This window comes from Anolis sagrei, chromosome 6 (assembly GCF_037176765.1).
Source record: "Anolis sagrei isolate rAnoSag1 chromosome 6, rAnoSag1.mat, whole genome shotgun sequence".
NCBI lineage: Eukaryota > Metazoa > Chordata > Lepidosauria > Squamata > Dactyloidae > Anolis > Anolis sagrei.
Window position 1 is genome coordinate 47,752,227 of NC_090026.1, and position 19,367 is coordinate 47,771,593.

The following is a 19,367-nucleotide window of genomic DNA, read 5'->3' on the forward strand; positions in this document are numbered from 1 at the left end:
CTAAAGAAACCATTTGCTTAATAAGTCTGTGCTTCAGAAACAAGTTATGCGTATGTACCACTCAGTAGTCAGTTGTTTGCTTCAAATACTTCAATAAACCTGTTCTCTGTTGTTGTTCATTCGTTCAGTCGTCTCCGACTCTTCGTGACCTCATGGACCAGCCCACGCCAGAGCTCCCTGTTGGCCGTCACCACCCCCAGCTCCTTCAAGGTCAGTCCAGTCACTTCAAGGATGTCATCCATCCATCTTGCCCTTGGTCGGCCCCTCTTCCTTTTGCCTTCCACCTTCCCCAACATAATTGTCTTCTCTAGGCTTTGCTGTCTCCTCATGATGTGGCCAAAGTACTTCAACTTTGTCTCTAGTATCCTTCCCTCCAGTGAGCAGTCGGGCTTTATTTCCTGGAGGATGGACTGGTTGGATCTTCTCGCAGTCCAAAGCACTCTCAGAACTTTCCTCCAACACCACAGCTCAAAAGCATCAATCTTCCTTCGCTCAGCCTTCCCTAAGGTCCAGCTCTCACATCCGTAGGTTACTACAGGGAATACCATGGCTTTGACTAGGCGGATCTTTGTTGCCAGTCTGATGTCTCTACTCTTTACTATTTTATCGAGACTGGACATTGCTCTCCTCCCAAGAAGTAAGCGTCTTCTGATTTCCTGGCCGCAGTCTGCATCTGCAGTAATCTTTGCGCCTAGAAATACAAAGTCTGTCACGGCCTCCACATTTTCTCCCTCTATTTTCCAGTTGTCAATCATTCTTGTTGCCATAATCTTGGTTTTTTTGATGTTTAGCTGCAACCCAGCTTTTGCGCTTTCTTCTTTCACCTTGATTAGAAGGCTCCTCAGCTCCTCCTCGCTTTCGGCCATCAGAGTGGTGTCATCTGCATATCTGAGGTTGTTAATGTTTCTTCCAGCAATTTTTACCCCAGCTTTGCATTCATCAAGCCCCGCACATCGCATGATGTGTTCTGCATACAAGTTAAAAAGGTTGGGTGAGAGTATGCAGCCTTGCCGTACGCCTTTCCCAATCGTGAACCAGTCTGTTGTTCCGTGGTCGGTTCTTACTGTTGTTACTTGGTCCTTGTACAGATTCCTCAGGAGAGAGACAAGATGGCTTGGGATGCCCATCCCACCAAGAACTTGCCAAAATTTATTATGATCCACACAGTCAAAGGCTTTAGAATAGTCAATGAAGCAGAAATAGATGTTTTTCTGAAATTCCCTGTTCTCTAGTTTACTGTTAATCTGCCTCAGCCTTGTTTCATCATATAAGGTTAGATCCAGTAAGCCTCCACATCTCTACAGTTCAGTCACCAGAAGGGGAGCCAAAAGGAAGAACCGGTGTATAGGGACACTTTACCTCAAGTACAACAACAAGACAATTCCTCAAACTGTAATTTGGGGTGGTGGCAGCAAACCTACCATTACACACTCACGTTATAACAACAACACTCGTGTTGAAGCGCTTTGGGTCTGACAGGAGGGATTAGAGACGGTGTGTTGTCTCTCCTGCCTGTAAGAATACACAATCTTCTTTACAGTGGTCACAGCGGTGGGATTGAAAAGAAAGATTCCCCCCTGTCACATGCAATAAGAGACCCTTATCCTCGCTACAACATGGTTCCAGTTATTATTATTATTATTAGTAGTAGTAGTAGTAGTAGTATTACCTGAGGTTTGTCACAGCAGGTGTACCTATCCTCTCCTTGGCGTTGGCAACAAGTGGATGATCCATCACAGTGACTTCCATCTGGGCACCGTAGAGAAAACGCCGTTCCGCAGAACACTACACACACTATCAATGGTGCCCACATCTTGGACATAAACCTGAAATGAGAAGGATGCAGCAGTCACTTATAATATCGATATATTCCACTGTGCTGTGAAATACTCGAAACTCAAGAAGGAGGCCTGACACCAGAAAACATCTATCAAGTGATGCAGTGTAGCAATAGCAGCATTACGTGACTCAGCTGGGTGGTCAGTTGACTTAAATAGCTTCATGTGACAGTCCCAAAATCAGTGCAAAAGCATCACGTGGGGAAAAGTCTGGTTGCAAAAAAGGCTGATTAAGGAAAATGCCTCCCTGACCACTGTCTTGGCCCAAAATAGAGACACCCCAGGTGGGCCGGTGAGAAGATTGTATCTGGCCTTCATTGCTATCCCAGTGTTGGAATAACTTCTGTAATGTTTAATTTCCTTTTCTGTAACATAATTATTGTGCATTCAGATTGCCCAGAGTTCTCTGAGCAGTTTAAAAGTATACTACATACACACACAATAAATTAGAAAAAAAAGGATTAGCAGAAAGAGCACATTCTAGGCTAGCTGTTTTCAATATTTGTAGAACACTTAAAAAGCAAAAAAAAAAAAAAACAATAAAAAAACGAAGTAAGCTTAACCAATTTGAACAAATAATACAAAATGGAAGGGTTGTAGAGGAGCATGAGAATTTGAAAGGAATAACTAGTAAAATATATAAGATAATAATTGAAATAAAGGAAGGAAAAACAAAAAATAACACCCTCAAGGAGGTCTGGGAAGAAGTTTTAGGGATAAAAATAAATGAAACAGAGTGGCAACAATTATGGAGACAAAGACATCTAAAACATTTATCAATATGGGTTAAAGAAAATTATTATAAGTTAATATGGAAATGGTACCGAACACCAGTAAGAATAGCACATATAAATAAAAACTATTTAAAAAATTGTTGGAGAGGATGTCAAGAACCAGGAACATATATACATATGTGGTGGCAATGTAAATATGTAAATAATTTGGGGGGGAAAGTATTTAGAGAAATAGAGGATATAATGAATATTAAAATAGAAAGAAGTCCTAGCATAGCTTTAATATCATTATATAACAATAAACAATTGAAAAAAGAGGATAAAGAAGCGATAACAAATTTATTAACAATAGCAAGACTGCTTATAACAAGGGACTGAAAAAAAGAAATAAATATGCAAATAGAGGAGTGGTATGAGGAAGTATGGAAACCGGCAATAAATGATAAGCTGACATGTATATTAAAAGTTAAAAGAGGTATATGGAAACAAAGTGATTTTGATGATGTATGGAGAAAATTTATTGGAAAAGGATTAAAAAATAAAGAAGGAAAGTTACCTCCACAAGAAGAATTGAAATTTTGGACAGATGATATGTAAAAGCCGTGGCTTGGGAGTGGGGAGCATTGTGATGAGGGATAGATAATATGTATAAGTAGAAAAATAACACTAGATGCCAAAAGTTTGGCAGGTTGTATCGCATAATGTGTATCTGCTGTAAAACAAATGTATAACAAATGTATTAAACCATGATAAAATAATAAAAAATATTTTTTTTAAAAAAGCAACTCTGCTTCTAGGGCTAGCATCACAAATGCTTCCCAGAGCTTCGAAAAGTTACAAATTGGATGTACAACTCCAAGATTCCACCACCTAACCTGGCAGTTGCTAATTCAAGAAAAAATTATGGAGTTATAATCTTTAAAAGTAACTTTTCTTAACCCTACTCCCTCTGTCTCTCTTTTTTCTCACACATTCTTCAAAAAGATTGACATATCTCTGTTCCAATTTATTGAAAGACACACTGTTTGAGTTTGTCTTTAGAGTTCAACCTTTTACAAACAACTGGAGCCCTTGTTCAGTTGAAATGCTGGCAAAGCAATAAACTCTGAATTGACACAGCATCCATGCAAGGTCAGGACAGACTTCAAAAAACCTAAAAGAGTTGTGCATATAAGGGTGCTGTTTGGTTCAACACATCCAGAAACATTTGCTCTTTGATCAACCTTTCTGCAGTATGAGGTTCAACTTGGTTCCAGGTTCTTTATTCCAAGCAAAGTGTGATACAGACCTGAATGAGCAGTTTCAATAAATAATTTGAGTTTACAGCCTCAAATAACTTCTGGGGTTTTCTGTATGGAAGACCAGCCTTTCTGAGAGGCACACACACTCTTTAGGTGGAAACATATTTTTCAAGTTTAGTGATCCTGGACAAAATAATAATAATAATAATAATAATAATAATAATAATAATATGGCAGTCAAGAACTAACATTGAGGAAAGTCAATAGTAGTAAATTGCTTCAAGTGCAAAAGGCAAAGCGTGAATACCGTAAAAACACAATCCAGAGCGGGAGAGAAAACTGACAAAAGAAGGCTCTCCATTGGCCAAATTGACAAAGAAAAAACATGGCTGTGGCTCACAAATGGAACTCTGAAAAAGGAGACAAAGGAGGGCCTGATTCTGGCAGCCCAAGAACAAGCCATTCGAACCAATGCCATCAAAGCCAGAAATGAAAAGTCGACGACAGATCCCAAATGTAGACTCTGCAAGGAAGCAGGTGAAACAATAGATCACATCCTCAGCTGCAAGAAGATCGCACAGACAGACTACAAGCAGAGGCATAACACCGTTGCTCAGATGATTCATTGGAACTTGTGCCACAAATATCATCTGCCTGTGACAAAGAACTGGTGGGATCACAAGCTGGAAAAGGTTACAGAAAATGAACACATCAAGCCTCCCCGGGGTCTTCCGTATTAGGACAGATAGAGTTTTGGCGCACAATACTCCTGACCTCACGATCGTGTTAAAAAAAAAGTACGGACTGTCGATGATGCAATCCCAGGTGACAGCAGGATTGAAGAGAAACAACTGAAAAAGCTGACATTATATCAGGATGTAAAGATTGAACTGCAAAGACTCTGGCACTAGCCAGTCAGGGTGGTCCCAGTGGTGATCGGTACACTGGGTGCAGTGCCTAAAGACCTTGGCCTGCACTTAAACACAATCAGTGTTGTGGCTCAGTATGAGCCTGAGTCTGAGACTGAATTGTTTGGGCCTACCGGGCCTTCTGAGACTGACTTTCTGCAGGATGACGAGTAGGCTGATGGGTTACAGATTCCTGTACATGTTCCAGACGGGGCTGATAGTGTGGGTTCTGAAGAAGAAACAGCAAGCCTGTTCCCCAAGGAAAGGAATGTGCCTTTAGATAGAGATAGTGAAACTCCACAAGTGCAGGTAGAGACTCCTTTTGGTTCCCAGAGTGATCAGGCCCAGCTGGGCCAAGATAATGAGTTGTTTAGCCTTGAAGATAATAGTGAACTAATGAGTAGACAGGATCGTTTACAATTAAGAGTTCGCAGAAGCACAAGCCTTGCCAGGAAGTGTGAAGCCAAAGGTCAACGCAATGCATTCATGTCAGGAAAACTTATTTAATGATGTAGCCGACAGGCATTTCCTGTCAGTCCAATGTTGCTCTTTCCCTGTTAACTTCTGTGGAATTACCTTGACTTTTGCGGAACACTTCTGGCTTCTTTGAGACTTGGATTTTGATCCTGATTTTACCTGTCTACCATGAACTCTTGTTTGACTATTGCTAAGGGATTATGCTTCATGTTATTTGCCTTTGGATCTTGGGAACTTTGCCTTTGCATTTAAGACTCTGTTTTGCCTATTGAACTTTTGCATCTTTATTTCTCTGTTTTGATTTTGCTTTTTCTCAATAAACTACAAAACCTACAGCCTTGGTGTGTGGTGGTGTCTTGAGTAAGGTGAAGCTACCCTGAGTTGTGACAATCGGCACTGACAAAATTACCATCTGCCAGCTGCAGAAGGCCACCTTACTGGGATCTGCACGTATTATTCGCCGATACATCACACAGTCCTAGACACTTGGGAAGTGTCCGACGTGTGATCCAATACAACAGCCAGCAGAGTGTCTGCTGTGGACTCATTTGTTGTGTTTCAAATGATAATAATAATAATAATAATAATAATAATAATAATAATAATCTTTATTTATACCCCGCCACCATCTCCCCAAGGGGACTCAGGGCGGCTAACATGAGACCAAGCCCAAGAATTACAATAAAGCAAAGTAAAATACATACAAAAGATAACAACATCAATCAAATGCAAACAATAACAAAATAATACAGTAAACACAGGATATAGATAAAATAATAAAAGAATTAAACACAGTGGGCAGGGCCAAATGCAAAGTATAAAAATACTAAACCCTGAGCGCTAAACCCTGGGAGATTCAGATGGGACAAACGATAGGGTTGATTTTCACTAAGGAATGAGATAAAGTGCCTCAGAAGGACAATTTTATGTACTGGGACGGTCATGGTATGGGGATTTATTGTAAGGAAGTAAGGAAGGAATGATGTGCCTCTCAAATTTAGTTTTGGTCTCCATAGGTCATACATCACATTTCCAAGACAGTGTTGTGTATGAAGAACCCAAGCATCATATCTGGATCAACACATTAGTGTTGCATAGGATAAAGTCAAATGCACCAGTAACTGTCGACTTATCCAGAAATGAATAAGGAACTGTTCACCACAATAAATGTTGGATCACCTCAAATTAATCTCTCTCTCTCGCTCTCAACATCTTGTCATCTCAATGCTTCATTTCTTAGCAAAATCTTGCGTTTGACCATTAATTGCTGGTATATGCAGAAGTTAGTGGTGAAGACTGGGATTGCAATGCCCATGACTTGTCAATATTGGTTATGCTAGGAAGGTCTACTAGGAACTGTAGTCTGTCAATACATGGAGGGCCATAGGTTCCACATCTCCATCATACAACAAGGCCAAGGGAATGCCACCTTCAAGATGCTCATATAATGAAATATATTTTTGAATATATTTTTTCATTCCATGCCTGTGAGTTAATATATGAAAATATTAATAACTAATGAGGAAAGTACTTGTTGAGACACAAATAATGCAAGACAGCATTGTAACAGTGTTCCGGTTCTATCCTTACATGATTCAGCAAAGTCCAAAGTTTGTTATGGAGTTGACCTCTGCAGTTCCTCATAGAAATTTCTATATACAGTACATCCAGATGAGTTTTGATCACAACTCCCAGAATCCTTCAGCCACAATGGCCAAATACCATGACAACTTAGGATTTTGATAACTATACTCCCAAATATGTCATTTTAAATGGAAAGCTTTTCTGTAGATCTTGAAGAGGACCATGTCCCCATCATGCAGAAGCACAAGAGCTATTTTGAGGTGCAAAGGGACCCTCCCATCACAGAGATTTTGGGGTGCACTGTGGCCTGTAGGAACCTTCCAATGTCCAAAGGGCGCCCCAACCAGTCTTTGGTTACAAACCTGAAAAATATCTATTGCATACTACAAGAAAAAAAAATCTGTAGGGCTTTTTCAAAGCACAGCTGTTCTAATGAAAGAGGAACTTAGACAGTAAAACGGAACCAAAAGCAGAATAGGGTGGGACAGAGAGGAGTCTGTGTCTTTTACAACCTCTTTTCTGGTTGCCATCCCTCCATTCCCAGGTGGCTTCAAATGAAATGAAACTTACTGAAAGTATCAGAGCAAACAAACCACAGAGAAGTATTCATTTGAGTGGAAATGGAAACCCATTGTAGTCTTCCAAACCACACCAGTTACTGTAAGAAGGGATGCTGTGGCTGCCATCCTTTTGGTAACATGCGTGTATATTAATCCCGAAGATCAATCTCGACAAGACAGAGGTCCATCAGGTCAGTGGTACGTCTGACCGGGGTATAGGGTGGCAACCTGTGCTGGATGGGGTTGCACTCCCCCTGAAGACACAGGTCCGCAGCTTGGGGGTCCTCCTGGACTCAGTGTTGATGCTTGATGCGCAGGTGTCAGCGGTGGCCGGGAGGGCCTTCGCACAATTAAAACTCGTGCACCAGTTGCGACCATACCTCGTGAAGTGTGACTTGATCACAGTGGTGCATGCCTTAGTTACCTCTAGATTGGACTATTTCAATGCACTCTACACGGGGCTTCCCTTGAAGATGGCCCGGAAACTCCAATTGTTCCAATGTCCGGCAGCCAGACTAATGGGGGCAAATTGCAGGGAGCGATCAACCCCCGTTTAAGGACCTCCATTGGCTGTCGTTCATTTTCCGGTCCCAAGTCAAGGTGCAGGTTATCATCTATAAAGCCCTGAATGGTTTGGGACGTGCCTACCTTCGAGACCACATCTCCTACCACAAACCTGCATGATCTCTTCGATCCTCGGGGGAGGCCCTCCTTTCACCACTTCCTCAATCACAGGCACGACTTGTGGGGAAAAGGGAAAGAGCCTTCTCTGCTGTGTCCCCACGCCCCCCTCCCCCGCCCCGCTGTGGAACTCGCTACTTTGTGAGATTAGGCAAGCTCCCACCCTAGCAGCCTTCAAGAAGGATCTAAAAACTTGGCTCTTCCGATGTGCCTTTGGAGAGTGATCATATATTTCTTTCCTGTTGTTTCTCCCACAATGTTGTCCTCCTATTGCACTTCCCCACACCTTATTGAAGGCCTGACTCCACTGTTCCGTCCCCTACGAGCTCCTTCCTTACAAATATACTTTTTTAATTATTATCTCATCCAGAGTTTTATTATTTTATGTCGTACATTTGGCCCACCCACTGTGTTTGATTTGTCACTTTGTTATTTTGCACTGTTTTATTTTACTTGTTTCCAAGCCACTCCAAACACCTTTGCAGAAGCATACGAGAAGCTCGGCCTGTCATTGAACATTGAAAAAACCAAGGTGCTGTTCCAGCAGACAAAAGCCAAACCCTCTCCAATGCCAGTGATACAACTTAATGGTGTAACATTAGAAAATGTTGATCATTTCCGCTACCTTGGCAGCCACCTCTCCACCAAAGTCAACATCGACACCAAAATACAACACCGCCTGAGCTCTGCGAGCGCAGCATTTTTCCGAATGAAGCAGAGAGTGTTTGAGGACCGGGACATCCGTAGGGATACCAAGGTGCTTGTTTATAGAGCTATTGTCCTCCCAATCCTGCTATATGCCTGTGAGACGTGGACTGTCTACAGACGTCACATGCAACTCCTGGAACGATTCCATCAGTGCTGCCTCTGGAAAATCCTGCAAATCATTTGGGAAGACAGGCAGACAAATGTCATTGTGCTGGAAGAAGGAAAGACCACCAGCACTGAGGCAATGGTCCTCCGCCACCAACTCCGCTGGACTGGCCACGTTGTCCGGATGCCCGACCACCGTCTCCCAAAGCAGTTGCTTTACTCCAAACTCAAGAATGAAAAGAGATTTAAAGCCAACCTTAAAAACTCTGGCATAGACACTGAGAACTGGGAAGCCCTGGCCCTTGAGAGCTCCAGCTGGAGGTCAGCTGTGACCAGCAGTGCTGTAGAATTTGAAGAGGCACGAATAGAGGGCGAAAGGGAGAAGCGTGCCAAGAGGAAGGCGCAACAAGCCAACCCCAACCGAGACCGCCCTCCACCTGGAAACCAATGCCCTCACTGTGGAAGAAGATGCAGAGCAAGAATAGGGCTCCACAGCCACATATGGACCCACAAGAATATTGGAAGACAATCATCCTCGGAAAACGAGGGATCGCCTAAGTAAGTAAGGAAGTAAGTATTTTACTTGTATGTTTTACTTATTTTATTGTGATGTTATTTTTTTCCATTCTGTATTTATTTTGCTGTAATGTATTACCGGGCCTCATGTAAGCTGCTCCAAGTCCCCTTTGGGGAGATGTTGAAGATTATTATTATTATTATTTTCTTTCACGGAAGTTGCAGAGGGAGGTACTCAATATCTCCTTGTGAAATATTCCACTCCATCCAATAAGGTAGTTTTCACATCTCTAAAAAGGCAGCTTTAAAGCACTGGCGCATACTGCTACATCCATTTACTAACCATGGTTGTGGAGGCAGGAGGAAAGGAAGCAATGTTTCCATTCAATCCTCCAACTGGGAGAAAAGACATTATTCCCCCAACCCTCCTAACATCCTCCTATGCTTCCTTGGTTTGAAAATGGCTGTGACAACCTGTCCCGGTGCATGAGAGCTGTATTTCAAGGAGGAAGGAGGAAGAACAGTGTAGAACATTATATTCTACTAGCCATCCCATGCCACGCATTGCTGTGGCCCACGTGGGGGTTTTGTGTGGGAGGTTTGGCTCAATTCTATCGTTGGTGGGGTTCAGAATGCTCTTTGATTGTAGGTGAACTATAAATCCCAGCAACTACAACTCCCAAATGTCAAAATTCTATTTTCCCCAAACTCCACCAGTGTTCACATTTGGGCATATTGAGTATTCGTGTAGAGTTTGGTCCAGATCCATAATTATTTGAGTCCACAGTGATCTCTGGATGTAGGTAAACTACAACTCCAAAACCAAAGGACACTGCCCACCAAACCCTTCCAGTATTTTCCGTTGGTCATGGGAGAACTGTATGCCAAGTTTGATTCAATTCCAGTGTTGGTGGGGTTCAGAATGCTCTGTGATTGTAGGTGAACTATACATCCCAGCAACTACAACTCCCAAATGTCAAGATTCTATTTTCCCCAAACTCCACCAGTGTTCACATTTGGGCATATCAAGTATTGGTATAGAGTTTGGTCTAGATCCATCATTGTTTGAGTCCACAGTGATCTCTGGATGTAGGTGAACTACAACTCCAAAACCAAAGGACACTGCCCAGCAAACCCTTCCAGTATTTTCTGTTGGTCATGGGAGAACTGTATGCCAAGTTTGATTCAATTCCATCGTTGGTAGGGTTCAGAATGCTCTTTGATTGTAGGTGAACTATAAATCCCAGCAACTACAACTCCCAAATGACAAAATCATTTTTTGAGTGAAGAATATACATTGGGTTGTTAGATGTCTTGTATCCAAATTTGGTGTCAATTCGTCCAGTGGTTTTTGAGTTCTGTTAATCCCACAAACGAACATTACATTTTTATTTATATAGATTTATCAACTCTAATATCCGACTCAATATCCCATTTTTTTCTTGGTGCACTAGCCAACCATAGAACATACAACAAAATGCAAACATATTTGAGGTAGCTATGTCGGCCTCACAACAAAATACAATACATTTTGGAATCCACAAAACAGCAAATGTCTTTGGTACGTCAACAAAAAAAATTTGAAATATGTACATTGTGTAAGCTAATAAAGCTCATCTGGGTTCTTCATCAAGCGAAGGTATTAAAAATCACACCAAAAATGACGATATGAGAATCCTAGGCTTAAGATGACACTTTTGTTGTCAGTTAAGATGGTCTGGATTTGAATGCAATATTCAAAGTGGTGATTTGAATGCAATATTGCAAACTTGTGCGACAGTTGCGCCCGTACCTTGGGAAGTCTGACTTGGCCACGGTAGTCCACGCACTGGTTACATCCCGTATAGACTACTGCAACACTCTCTACATGGGGTTGCCTTTGAAGACTGCTCGGAAGCTCCAGATGGTCCAGCGTGTGGCAGCCAGGTTGCTAATGGGAGCGGCACTCAGGGAGCACACCACTCCTCTGTTGCACCAGCTCCACTGGCTGCCAGTTTGCTACCGGGCACAATTCAAAGTGCTGGCTTTAGCCTTTAAAGCCCTAAACGGTTCTGGCCTGACCTATCTGTCCGAACGCATCACCCCCTATGAACCAGTTAGGACATTAAGATCGTCCGGGGAGGCCCTGCTCTCGATCCCGCCAGCCTCGCAGGCACGACTGGCGGGGACGAGAGACAGGGCCTTCTCAGTGGTGGCCCCTCGGCTGTGGAACGCCCTTCCCGCAGACATCAGATCGGCCCCCTCCTTGCTGGCGTTCAGGAGAAGAGTGAAGACCTGGCTCTTTGAACAGGCGTTTAATTAAGCAGTGCAATCAATTGATGTAGATTGGAACTTGGAACTTGGAATAATAGACGAGGAGATCGGATTGTGACTTTATTGATGAGACGTGATGGATTAGTTATATGGATGTATTGTTGTTGTATTGTTATACTGATGTATTGCTATGTGATTTAGTTGCTTTAGTTACTGTTTTTTAAATGCTAATACTATTGTTGTGCACTTTGTATATTGACCTGGTTGTAAACCGCACTGAGTCGCCTACGGGCTGAGAGAGTGCGGTATACAAATAAATTTAAAAAAAATATATTCCTGCTTCTTGGCAGGGGGTTGGACTGGATGGCCCATAAGGTCTCTTCCAACTCTTTGATTCTATGATATGAAGGGATATCAATGCAGGCTGAGGCCACTCCCTTCTTGTGGGCACTGGGAAACAAAGAGCCATAAAATCCAAGCATTAAAACGTCAGATCCATTAGCGGAAGAAAAAAATTAACTTCCCTGGAGATCCAGGCTGTTTCTGTCTTGGATGAGGCTATTTGCACCTTTCTTAGGCAAAGAACATTGAAATACTGCCAAATGAGCATTATCACTGGGATGCAATTTGACTAGTTGACTGTATATGGCACCTAGAAGGTTTTTTTTCTCTCCAAATGCAACAGTACCAAGGCTTCCTGAGAAAACTATTTTGGAACTGGTTGTGTATCACAGGGCAAAAAGATAAATGATTATACTAGCTGAAATCAGACTTAAAAACAAGGCATGTCAGCATTGTGTGAATTCTATAACTGTTTCATAGAAAAGTGCAGCACAAAACCTTTTAGCGGTCCATATCCATAGTAAACATGAAACACTGCTTGCTTCTTAGAGCCTTGTATTTCGGCCATTCATCTTCCAAATGCGTTATAGTGTTTCAGTTCCCAGATTCCCTGGTCTTTGGGAACTGTAGCCTCAATGAGTCCCAGAACACATATGTACATGTGAAAAAGATCTTGGAGTCCTCATGGACCACAAGTTAAACATGAGCCAACAATGTGATGCAGCGGCAAAAAAAGCCAATGGGATTTTGGTCTGCATCAATAGGAGTCTAGTGTCTAGATCCAGGGAAGTCATGCTACCCATGCTCTATTCTGCCTTGGTTAGACCACGCCTGGAAAATTGTGTCCAATTCTGGGCACCACAATTCAAGAAAGATATTGACAAGCTGGAATGTGTCCAGAGGAGGGTGACTAAAATGACCAAGGGTCTGGAGAACAAGCCCTATGAGGAGCGGCTTAAAGAGCTGGGCATGTTTAGTCCGAAGAAGAGAAGGCTGAGAGGAGACATGATAGCCATGTATAAGTATGTGAGAGGAAGTCATAGGGAGGAGGGAGCAAGCTTGTTTTCTGCTGCCCTGGAGACTTGGACGCAGAACAATGGCTTCAAACTACAGGAAAGGAGAATCCATCTGAACTTCCTGACTGTGAGAGCTGTTCAGCAGTGGAACTGTCTGCCCCATGCTCTAGAGTGTGGTAGCGGCTCCTTCTATGGAGGCTTTTAAACAAAGGCTGGATGGCCCATGAGGTCTCTTCCAACTATGTCTTTGGCACCGGGAAATTAAACAAATGCCACTTGAGAAGTCACAACATTATATTTTTCCTATAAGTTATACTTCTGGAGATACTCGGTTTAGTTTGCTGACAAAGGAGCCAACTAGCAAAGGCTGTATAAATAACTTCATTAAATCAGAATTCAGGATATAGTTCATATCTATCATCCTCAAGACTATATACTGTATATACTCGAGTATAAGCCTAGTTTTTCCGGCCTTTTTTTGGGCTGAAAAAGTCTCTCTCGGCTTACACCCAAGTCAAGGTTATTTATTATTTTACTCTGTTATAAATACGTAATAAATGTATTATTATTACATTTATTATTTTACTTTATTGTTGTTATTATTACATTTATTATTTTACTCTATTTTTATTTGAAGGGTACCCAAGCACATTTACGAGGGGTATTTTTTAAGTAAGGTCCGTTGGAACATAAGTCCACAACGAAAGTTTATTTCAAAAAAGTAAATTTATTTTCAGAAAGTACATACTTCACTCTATGTTTCGACATAGTTGCCAAGTTTATTCAAACACTTATCATACCTCTGAACCAACTTTAAAATACCCTCTTCATAAAAACTTGCCGCCACCAAAAGCCACCAAATTGTCTGTAATCAAAGAAGGGCGACCGGAGCAGTCCTCATCATGGACGTTGTCACGGCCATCTTTGAATTGTCATACCCACTTACACACTTTGCTTTCACTCATAACAGTATCACCGTACACTTCACAAATCTGTCGATGAATTTCTGCAGCAGGCAGGTTCCTTGCTGACAAAAACGGTATCACTGAGCAAACCTCACATGCGGTGGGTGAGTTGATAGTCTTAAACATTTTTAAAGCACAGAACAGAACCATACAGGTTAGCTACAGAGCGGAAACTGAGCACAGTTGTTCCCGAGGCATGCCGGTACACGACGCACGCGCTCGTTGTGGTATGCACACGAACTACTAGTGTCTACAACAAAACGGACCTTACTTAAAAAATACCCCTTGTACATTGAAGAAGGTCAGAATGGTTGAACAGTCTTATCTTAAATTATAGTTTTATGTAAATATTGAAAAACATTTAACCCCCTGATGCCTCAATTAATGTAATTTTATTGGTATCTATTTTTATTTTGAAATTTACCAGTATCTGTTGCATTTCTCACCCTCGGCTTATACTCAAGTCAATACGGTTTCCCAGTTCTTTGTGGTAAAATTAAGTGCCTCGGCTTATATTTGGGTCAGCTTATACTCGAGTATATACGGTATATATGTGAGTTGTTTAGTTGCTGGAGGAAAACAGGCCATATGTTCCCATAGCATGCACTGTGATCTGGAATAGCAATCTAGACCAGAACTTCTAAAACTTTTTCCGCTTGGGAACCCTTTCTGCCTGAGAAAATTTTATGCCTATATATAATAGGTATACACATCAAACATTTACTGATAATAAATGAACATTTGCAAGGCTTACTAAACAGGCTGACCTTCCTTTTTGAGTACAGCAGTCTGGCACTGGTGCCAGTAAACTGAAGTTGCCTGTCGATTTAGGGGAATTCAATGAAATTCCATAGGCAAGGAATATCTGGGAGTTAGGGAAATATAGCCGACAGCACCTGATATTTGCCGGTGGCCACCCATCCACATACTAACCATTGCTGACCCTGCTTAGGTTCCTTTAGGGCAGTAGTTCCCAACCTTTGGTCCTCCAAGTGTTTTGGATTTCAAGTCCCAGAAATCCTAGCCAACTTACCAGCTGTTAGGAATTGTGGGAGCTGAAGTCCAAAACACTTGGAGGATATTTAGACAATCCTATAAAGTTAGGACTTCGAAATATCTCTCTTCTGCCCTTGACACTCCCTGGCTCTGATCTTGTCTTCTGGGGAAACTAAAGTGAAACTTAATCATAAAAGAGGGAAGTAGCTGAAAAAAAAAAACACATTTTTTTCTCTAGGTTCTAAATGTCATTTTTAATTGGTTCATAAAAACATGGACAAAGTTTATTAAACTTCAAAAACTTGTCGTGAGACATCCTGCAGCACATTTTGCTATTGTTTTTCAAAGAATATCTGATAAGAGCCTCAACCAAGTCAACATAGTTTGTGGCAGGAACAAAAACAAAGTTTTTGGAGTATAACAACTACTTTCAAAGTAAGTACTGCACAATTAAACAGGAAAGAACACTTTCAAACCAGGAACAGATATTTTTCAAATGTTGTTTGTCAGATATACCTTCTCTCCCAGCTGCAAACTGTTTCAAATTGCAAACTTTTTCAACAATGTATTGCAGAAGATCTTTTAATTGGGGTGTGTATTTAAGGACTTTAAGATCGTCCGGGGAGGCCCTGCTCTGGGTCCCGCCTTTGTCACAAGTACGTCTGGTGGGGACGAGAGACAGGCCCTTCTCAGCGGTGGCCCCTCAGCTATGGAATGCCCTCCCTAAGGAGATTAGATCGGCTTCTTTGCTCCTAACATTTTGGGGAAAAACTCAAGACATGGCTGTTTGAGCAAGCCTTTGCAAATATTGAAAAATGGACATAGGAAAACGGAACAACTCAACAATGGAATTTGAGTTTACTGACTTATGTTTTATTGCTGTTGTTAATGTTTTTAAATTGTACTTGTGTTTTTGTGGCATTGAATTTTGCCTTGTAAACCGCCTCGAGCCGCCGGAAGGCTGAGAGGGATGGTATACAACTAAAGTACTATATATACTCGAGTATAAGCCTAGTTTTTCATCCCTTTTTGTAGGCTGGAAAAGTCTGCCTCGGCTTATACTCGAGTCAAGGTTATTTATTATTTTACTCTGTTATTGTTATTATTATTTTACATTTATTATTTTACTCTATTTATTATTATTTATTACATTTATCATTTTACTCTTATTATTACATTTACTTTATTATTATTGTTATTATTATTACATTTATTATTTTACTCTATTATTACTATTATTATGTTTCCCTTATTTTACTCTATTATTATTATTTTTATAACACTTATGATTTTCCTTCGGGCTGATATTGTTGTAGTTGAGTCTCCTAGTAACGTTACCACTGATGACTCAGGGCGGATTACAGTGTACACATATATGGCAAACATTCAATGCCAATTTTTGACATACAAACATGTACAGACATAGACAGAGGCTATTTAACTTTTTCTGGCCGCCAGGAGAGCTGTCGCTTTCATCGTCCACGCTGATGAAGCACTTCTGCATTCCCGCATGCTTCCCCGCTGGAATGCTTTGCTGGAGTCTTCTTTATGGCCTCATAAATCAGTTAATTTAGCCTTCCCACACTTTAAGTTGGTACCTTATTTTCCTACTTGACAGATGCAACTGTCTTTCAGGTTGCAAAGGTCGACAACAGGCTACACACAATTGGTTGGAAACCCACTCCAACCCGGGCTGGCTTCGAACTCATGACCTTTTTGGTCAGAGTGATCTTAATGCAGCTGACACTCAGCCAGCTGCCCCACAATCCCAGTAATAAAGATTATTACAGTTAAAACTGTTTTAAACTAATGTTTTAAATATTGTTATTCAGTTCTTTTAAACAAAATTGTACTATCCGTAGTTTACACTCAACTGTAGTTCATACTGTGAGATGTCTTGAGCTGCGTATTAGAAGAAATGTGGGATATAATGTATTGTAAGCAAACACGGAGTTGAAGGAGACAAGCATCTGGTCTTGTAAGGACACGACTCTCATCATAAAAAACTAGTTGTCGGTCAGGATTCCAGAGTACACAAACACTACTTGAGCAATATACCACACTTTCCATACCCACAGTCAACCAGTCATGGCGTGAGAATACTCTAAAACAAAATAATACCAAAGCAAATCTTGATGTTTTATAGAAGGGATAGGACTTCGAAATATCCCTCTTCTGCCCTTGACACTCCCTGGCTCTGATCTTGTCTTCTGGGGAAACTACAGTGAAACCCAATCATCAAAGAGAGAAGTAATTCTGATAATGGGATATGAGCAACCATGGATTTTGGTAACCACGGGGGATTCTGGATCCAACCAGCACCAATTATAGAACACATGGAATGCAGTGTACAAAGAATTAGGGTGGGGGGGGGGGGCATAACTCAAAAATGTAGCCAGATATTGGGTTGTTGTAGGTTTTTTGGGCTATATGGCCATGTTCTAGAAGCATTCTCTCCTGACATTTCGCCTGCATCTATGGCAAGCATCCTCAGAGGTAGTGAGGTCTGTTGGAACTAGGAAAATGGGTTTATATATCTGAGGGATGACCAAGGTGGAACAAAGAACTCTTGTCTGTTGGAGCTAGGTGTAAATGTTTCAACTGACCACCTTGATTCGCATTTGATGGCCTGGCAGTGCCTGGGGCAATCTTTTGTTGAGAGATGATTAGATGTCCCAGATTGTTTCCTCTCTGTTGTTTTGCTGTTATAATTTTAGAGTTTTTAAATACTGGACCAAGTTAGAGTTGAGGCAGCCGCTTCTGCCGCCAAGGAACTGGCGCGGGAAGCCATTAAACGGATTATCAACACCTCCTTCTCCTCTTCTCTTTTCTCTAAAATGTAGACTTTTAATACAAGTCTACATAGGGACCACCAAACGCAGCATTGCCCAAACACGAATCAAGGAACATGAAAGGCACTGCAGACTACTTCAACCAGAGAAGTCAGCCATAGCAGAGCACCTGATGAACCAGCCTGGACACAGCATATTATTTGAGAACACAGAAATGCTGGACCACTCTGTGTCAGACTATTATTATTATTATTATTATTATTATTATTAACTTTATTTGTACCCCGCTAGCATCTCCCGAAGGACTCGATGCGGCTTACACGGGCCGAAGCCACAAAACACAATACAATAGAAAACATAACACAGCAATAAACAAAGCAAATCAAACAATTAAGCAAAATAACCACAATGACAATACATCAAGACACTATTAAAACTGGTTCGGCCAGCGCAATGGGGTACAGGGTTAAAAGTGCTGAGATGGCAGGAGGAACGTAGGATTAAAAGTGCGGTGTGCAGCAACATTAGTTGTGCTAAAGTGCATCTAGGACTTGGGATGGGGATTCCTAATCTGCGAAGGCACATCGGAACAACCAAGTTTTTAGGTTCCTTCTGAAAACTGCCAAAGTAGGGGCCTGACGAAGCTCTTTTGGGAGGGCATTCCAAAGTCGGGGGGCCACCACAGAGAAGGCCCTGTCCCGCGTCCCCACCAAGCGCGCTTGCGACGTAGGTGGGATCACGAGCAGGGCCTCCCCAGATGACCGGAGCGAGCGTGTGGGTTCGTAGATGGAGATGCGGTCACGCAGGTAGGGTGGTCCCAAACCGTTCAGGGCTTTGTAGGTGAGCACCTGCACCTTGAATTGGGCTCGGAAAATAAATGGCAGCCAGTGGAGCTCCTTGAACAAGAGGGTTGACCTCTCTTGATAATGAGCTCCAGTTAGCATCCTGGCTGCTGCCCGCTGGACCAATTGTAGTTTCCGAGCCGTCTTCAAGGGCAGCCCCACGTAGAGCGCATTGCAGTAATCCATTCTAGAGGTGACCAGGGCGTGGACCACCCCGGCCAGATCCGCCTTCACGAGGTACGGTCGCAGCTGGCGCACAAGTCTCAGTTGCGCAAAGGCCCTCCCGGATACCGCCGACACCTGAGCCTCAAGTGTAAGCGAAGAATCCAGGAGGACACCCAAACTGCGGACCTGTGGCTTCAGGGGGAGTGTAACCCCGTCCAACACAGGTTGCCACCCTATACCCCGATCCGGTTTACGATCGACCAGGAGGACCTCTGTCTTGTCGGGATTGATCTTCAGCTTGTTCTTCCTCATCCAGATCGACACAGCGGCCAGGCACTCGTCCAGCACCCGAGAAGCCTCCTTGGAATTAGGTGGAAAGGAGTAGTAGAGTTGTGTGTCATCCGCATAGAGATGGCACCCAACTCCAAAACTCCGGATGACCTCTCCCAGCGGTTTCATGTAGATGTTGAAGAGCATGGGCGACAAGATAGATCCTTGCGGGACCCCACAGGTCAAAGGCCAGGGGTCCGAGCAGGCGTCTCCCAGCTTCACCATCTGGGTGCGTCCCTCCAGGAAGGACCGGAGCCACGACAAAACCGTGCCCCCAAGGCCCATCCCAGAGAGGCGACCCAGAAGGATACCAT

The 19,367-nt window shown here is 42.4% G+C and overlaps 1 protein-coding gene across 1 annotated transcript in view; it reads right to left on the reverse strand.

The window, feature by feature from the left end:
* GRN (granulin precursor) overlaps nt 1-19,367 on the reverse strand; it is a 66,785-nt gene that overhangs the window by 37,641 nt on the left and 9,777 nt on the right. The window contains exon 2 of the mRNA XM_060781208.2: nt 1,670-1,826. Coding sequence (XP_060637191.2) covers nt 1,670-1,822 — 153 coding nt within the window. The 5' untranslated portion in view covers nt 1,823-1,826. The remainder of the gene's footprint in view (nt 1-1,669; nt 1,827-19,367) is intronic.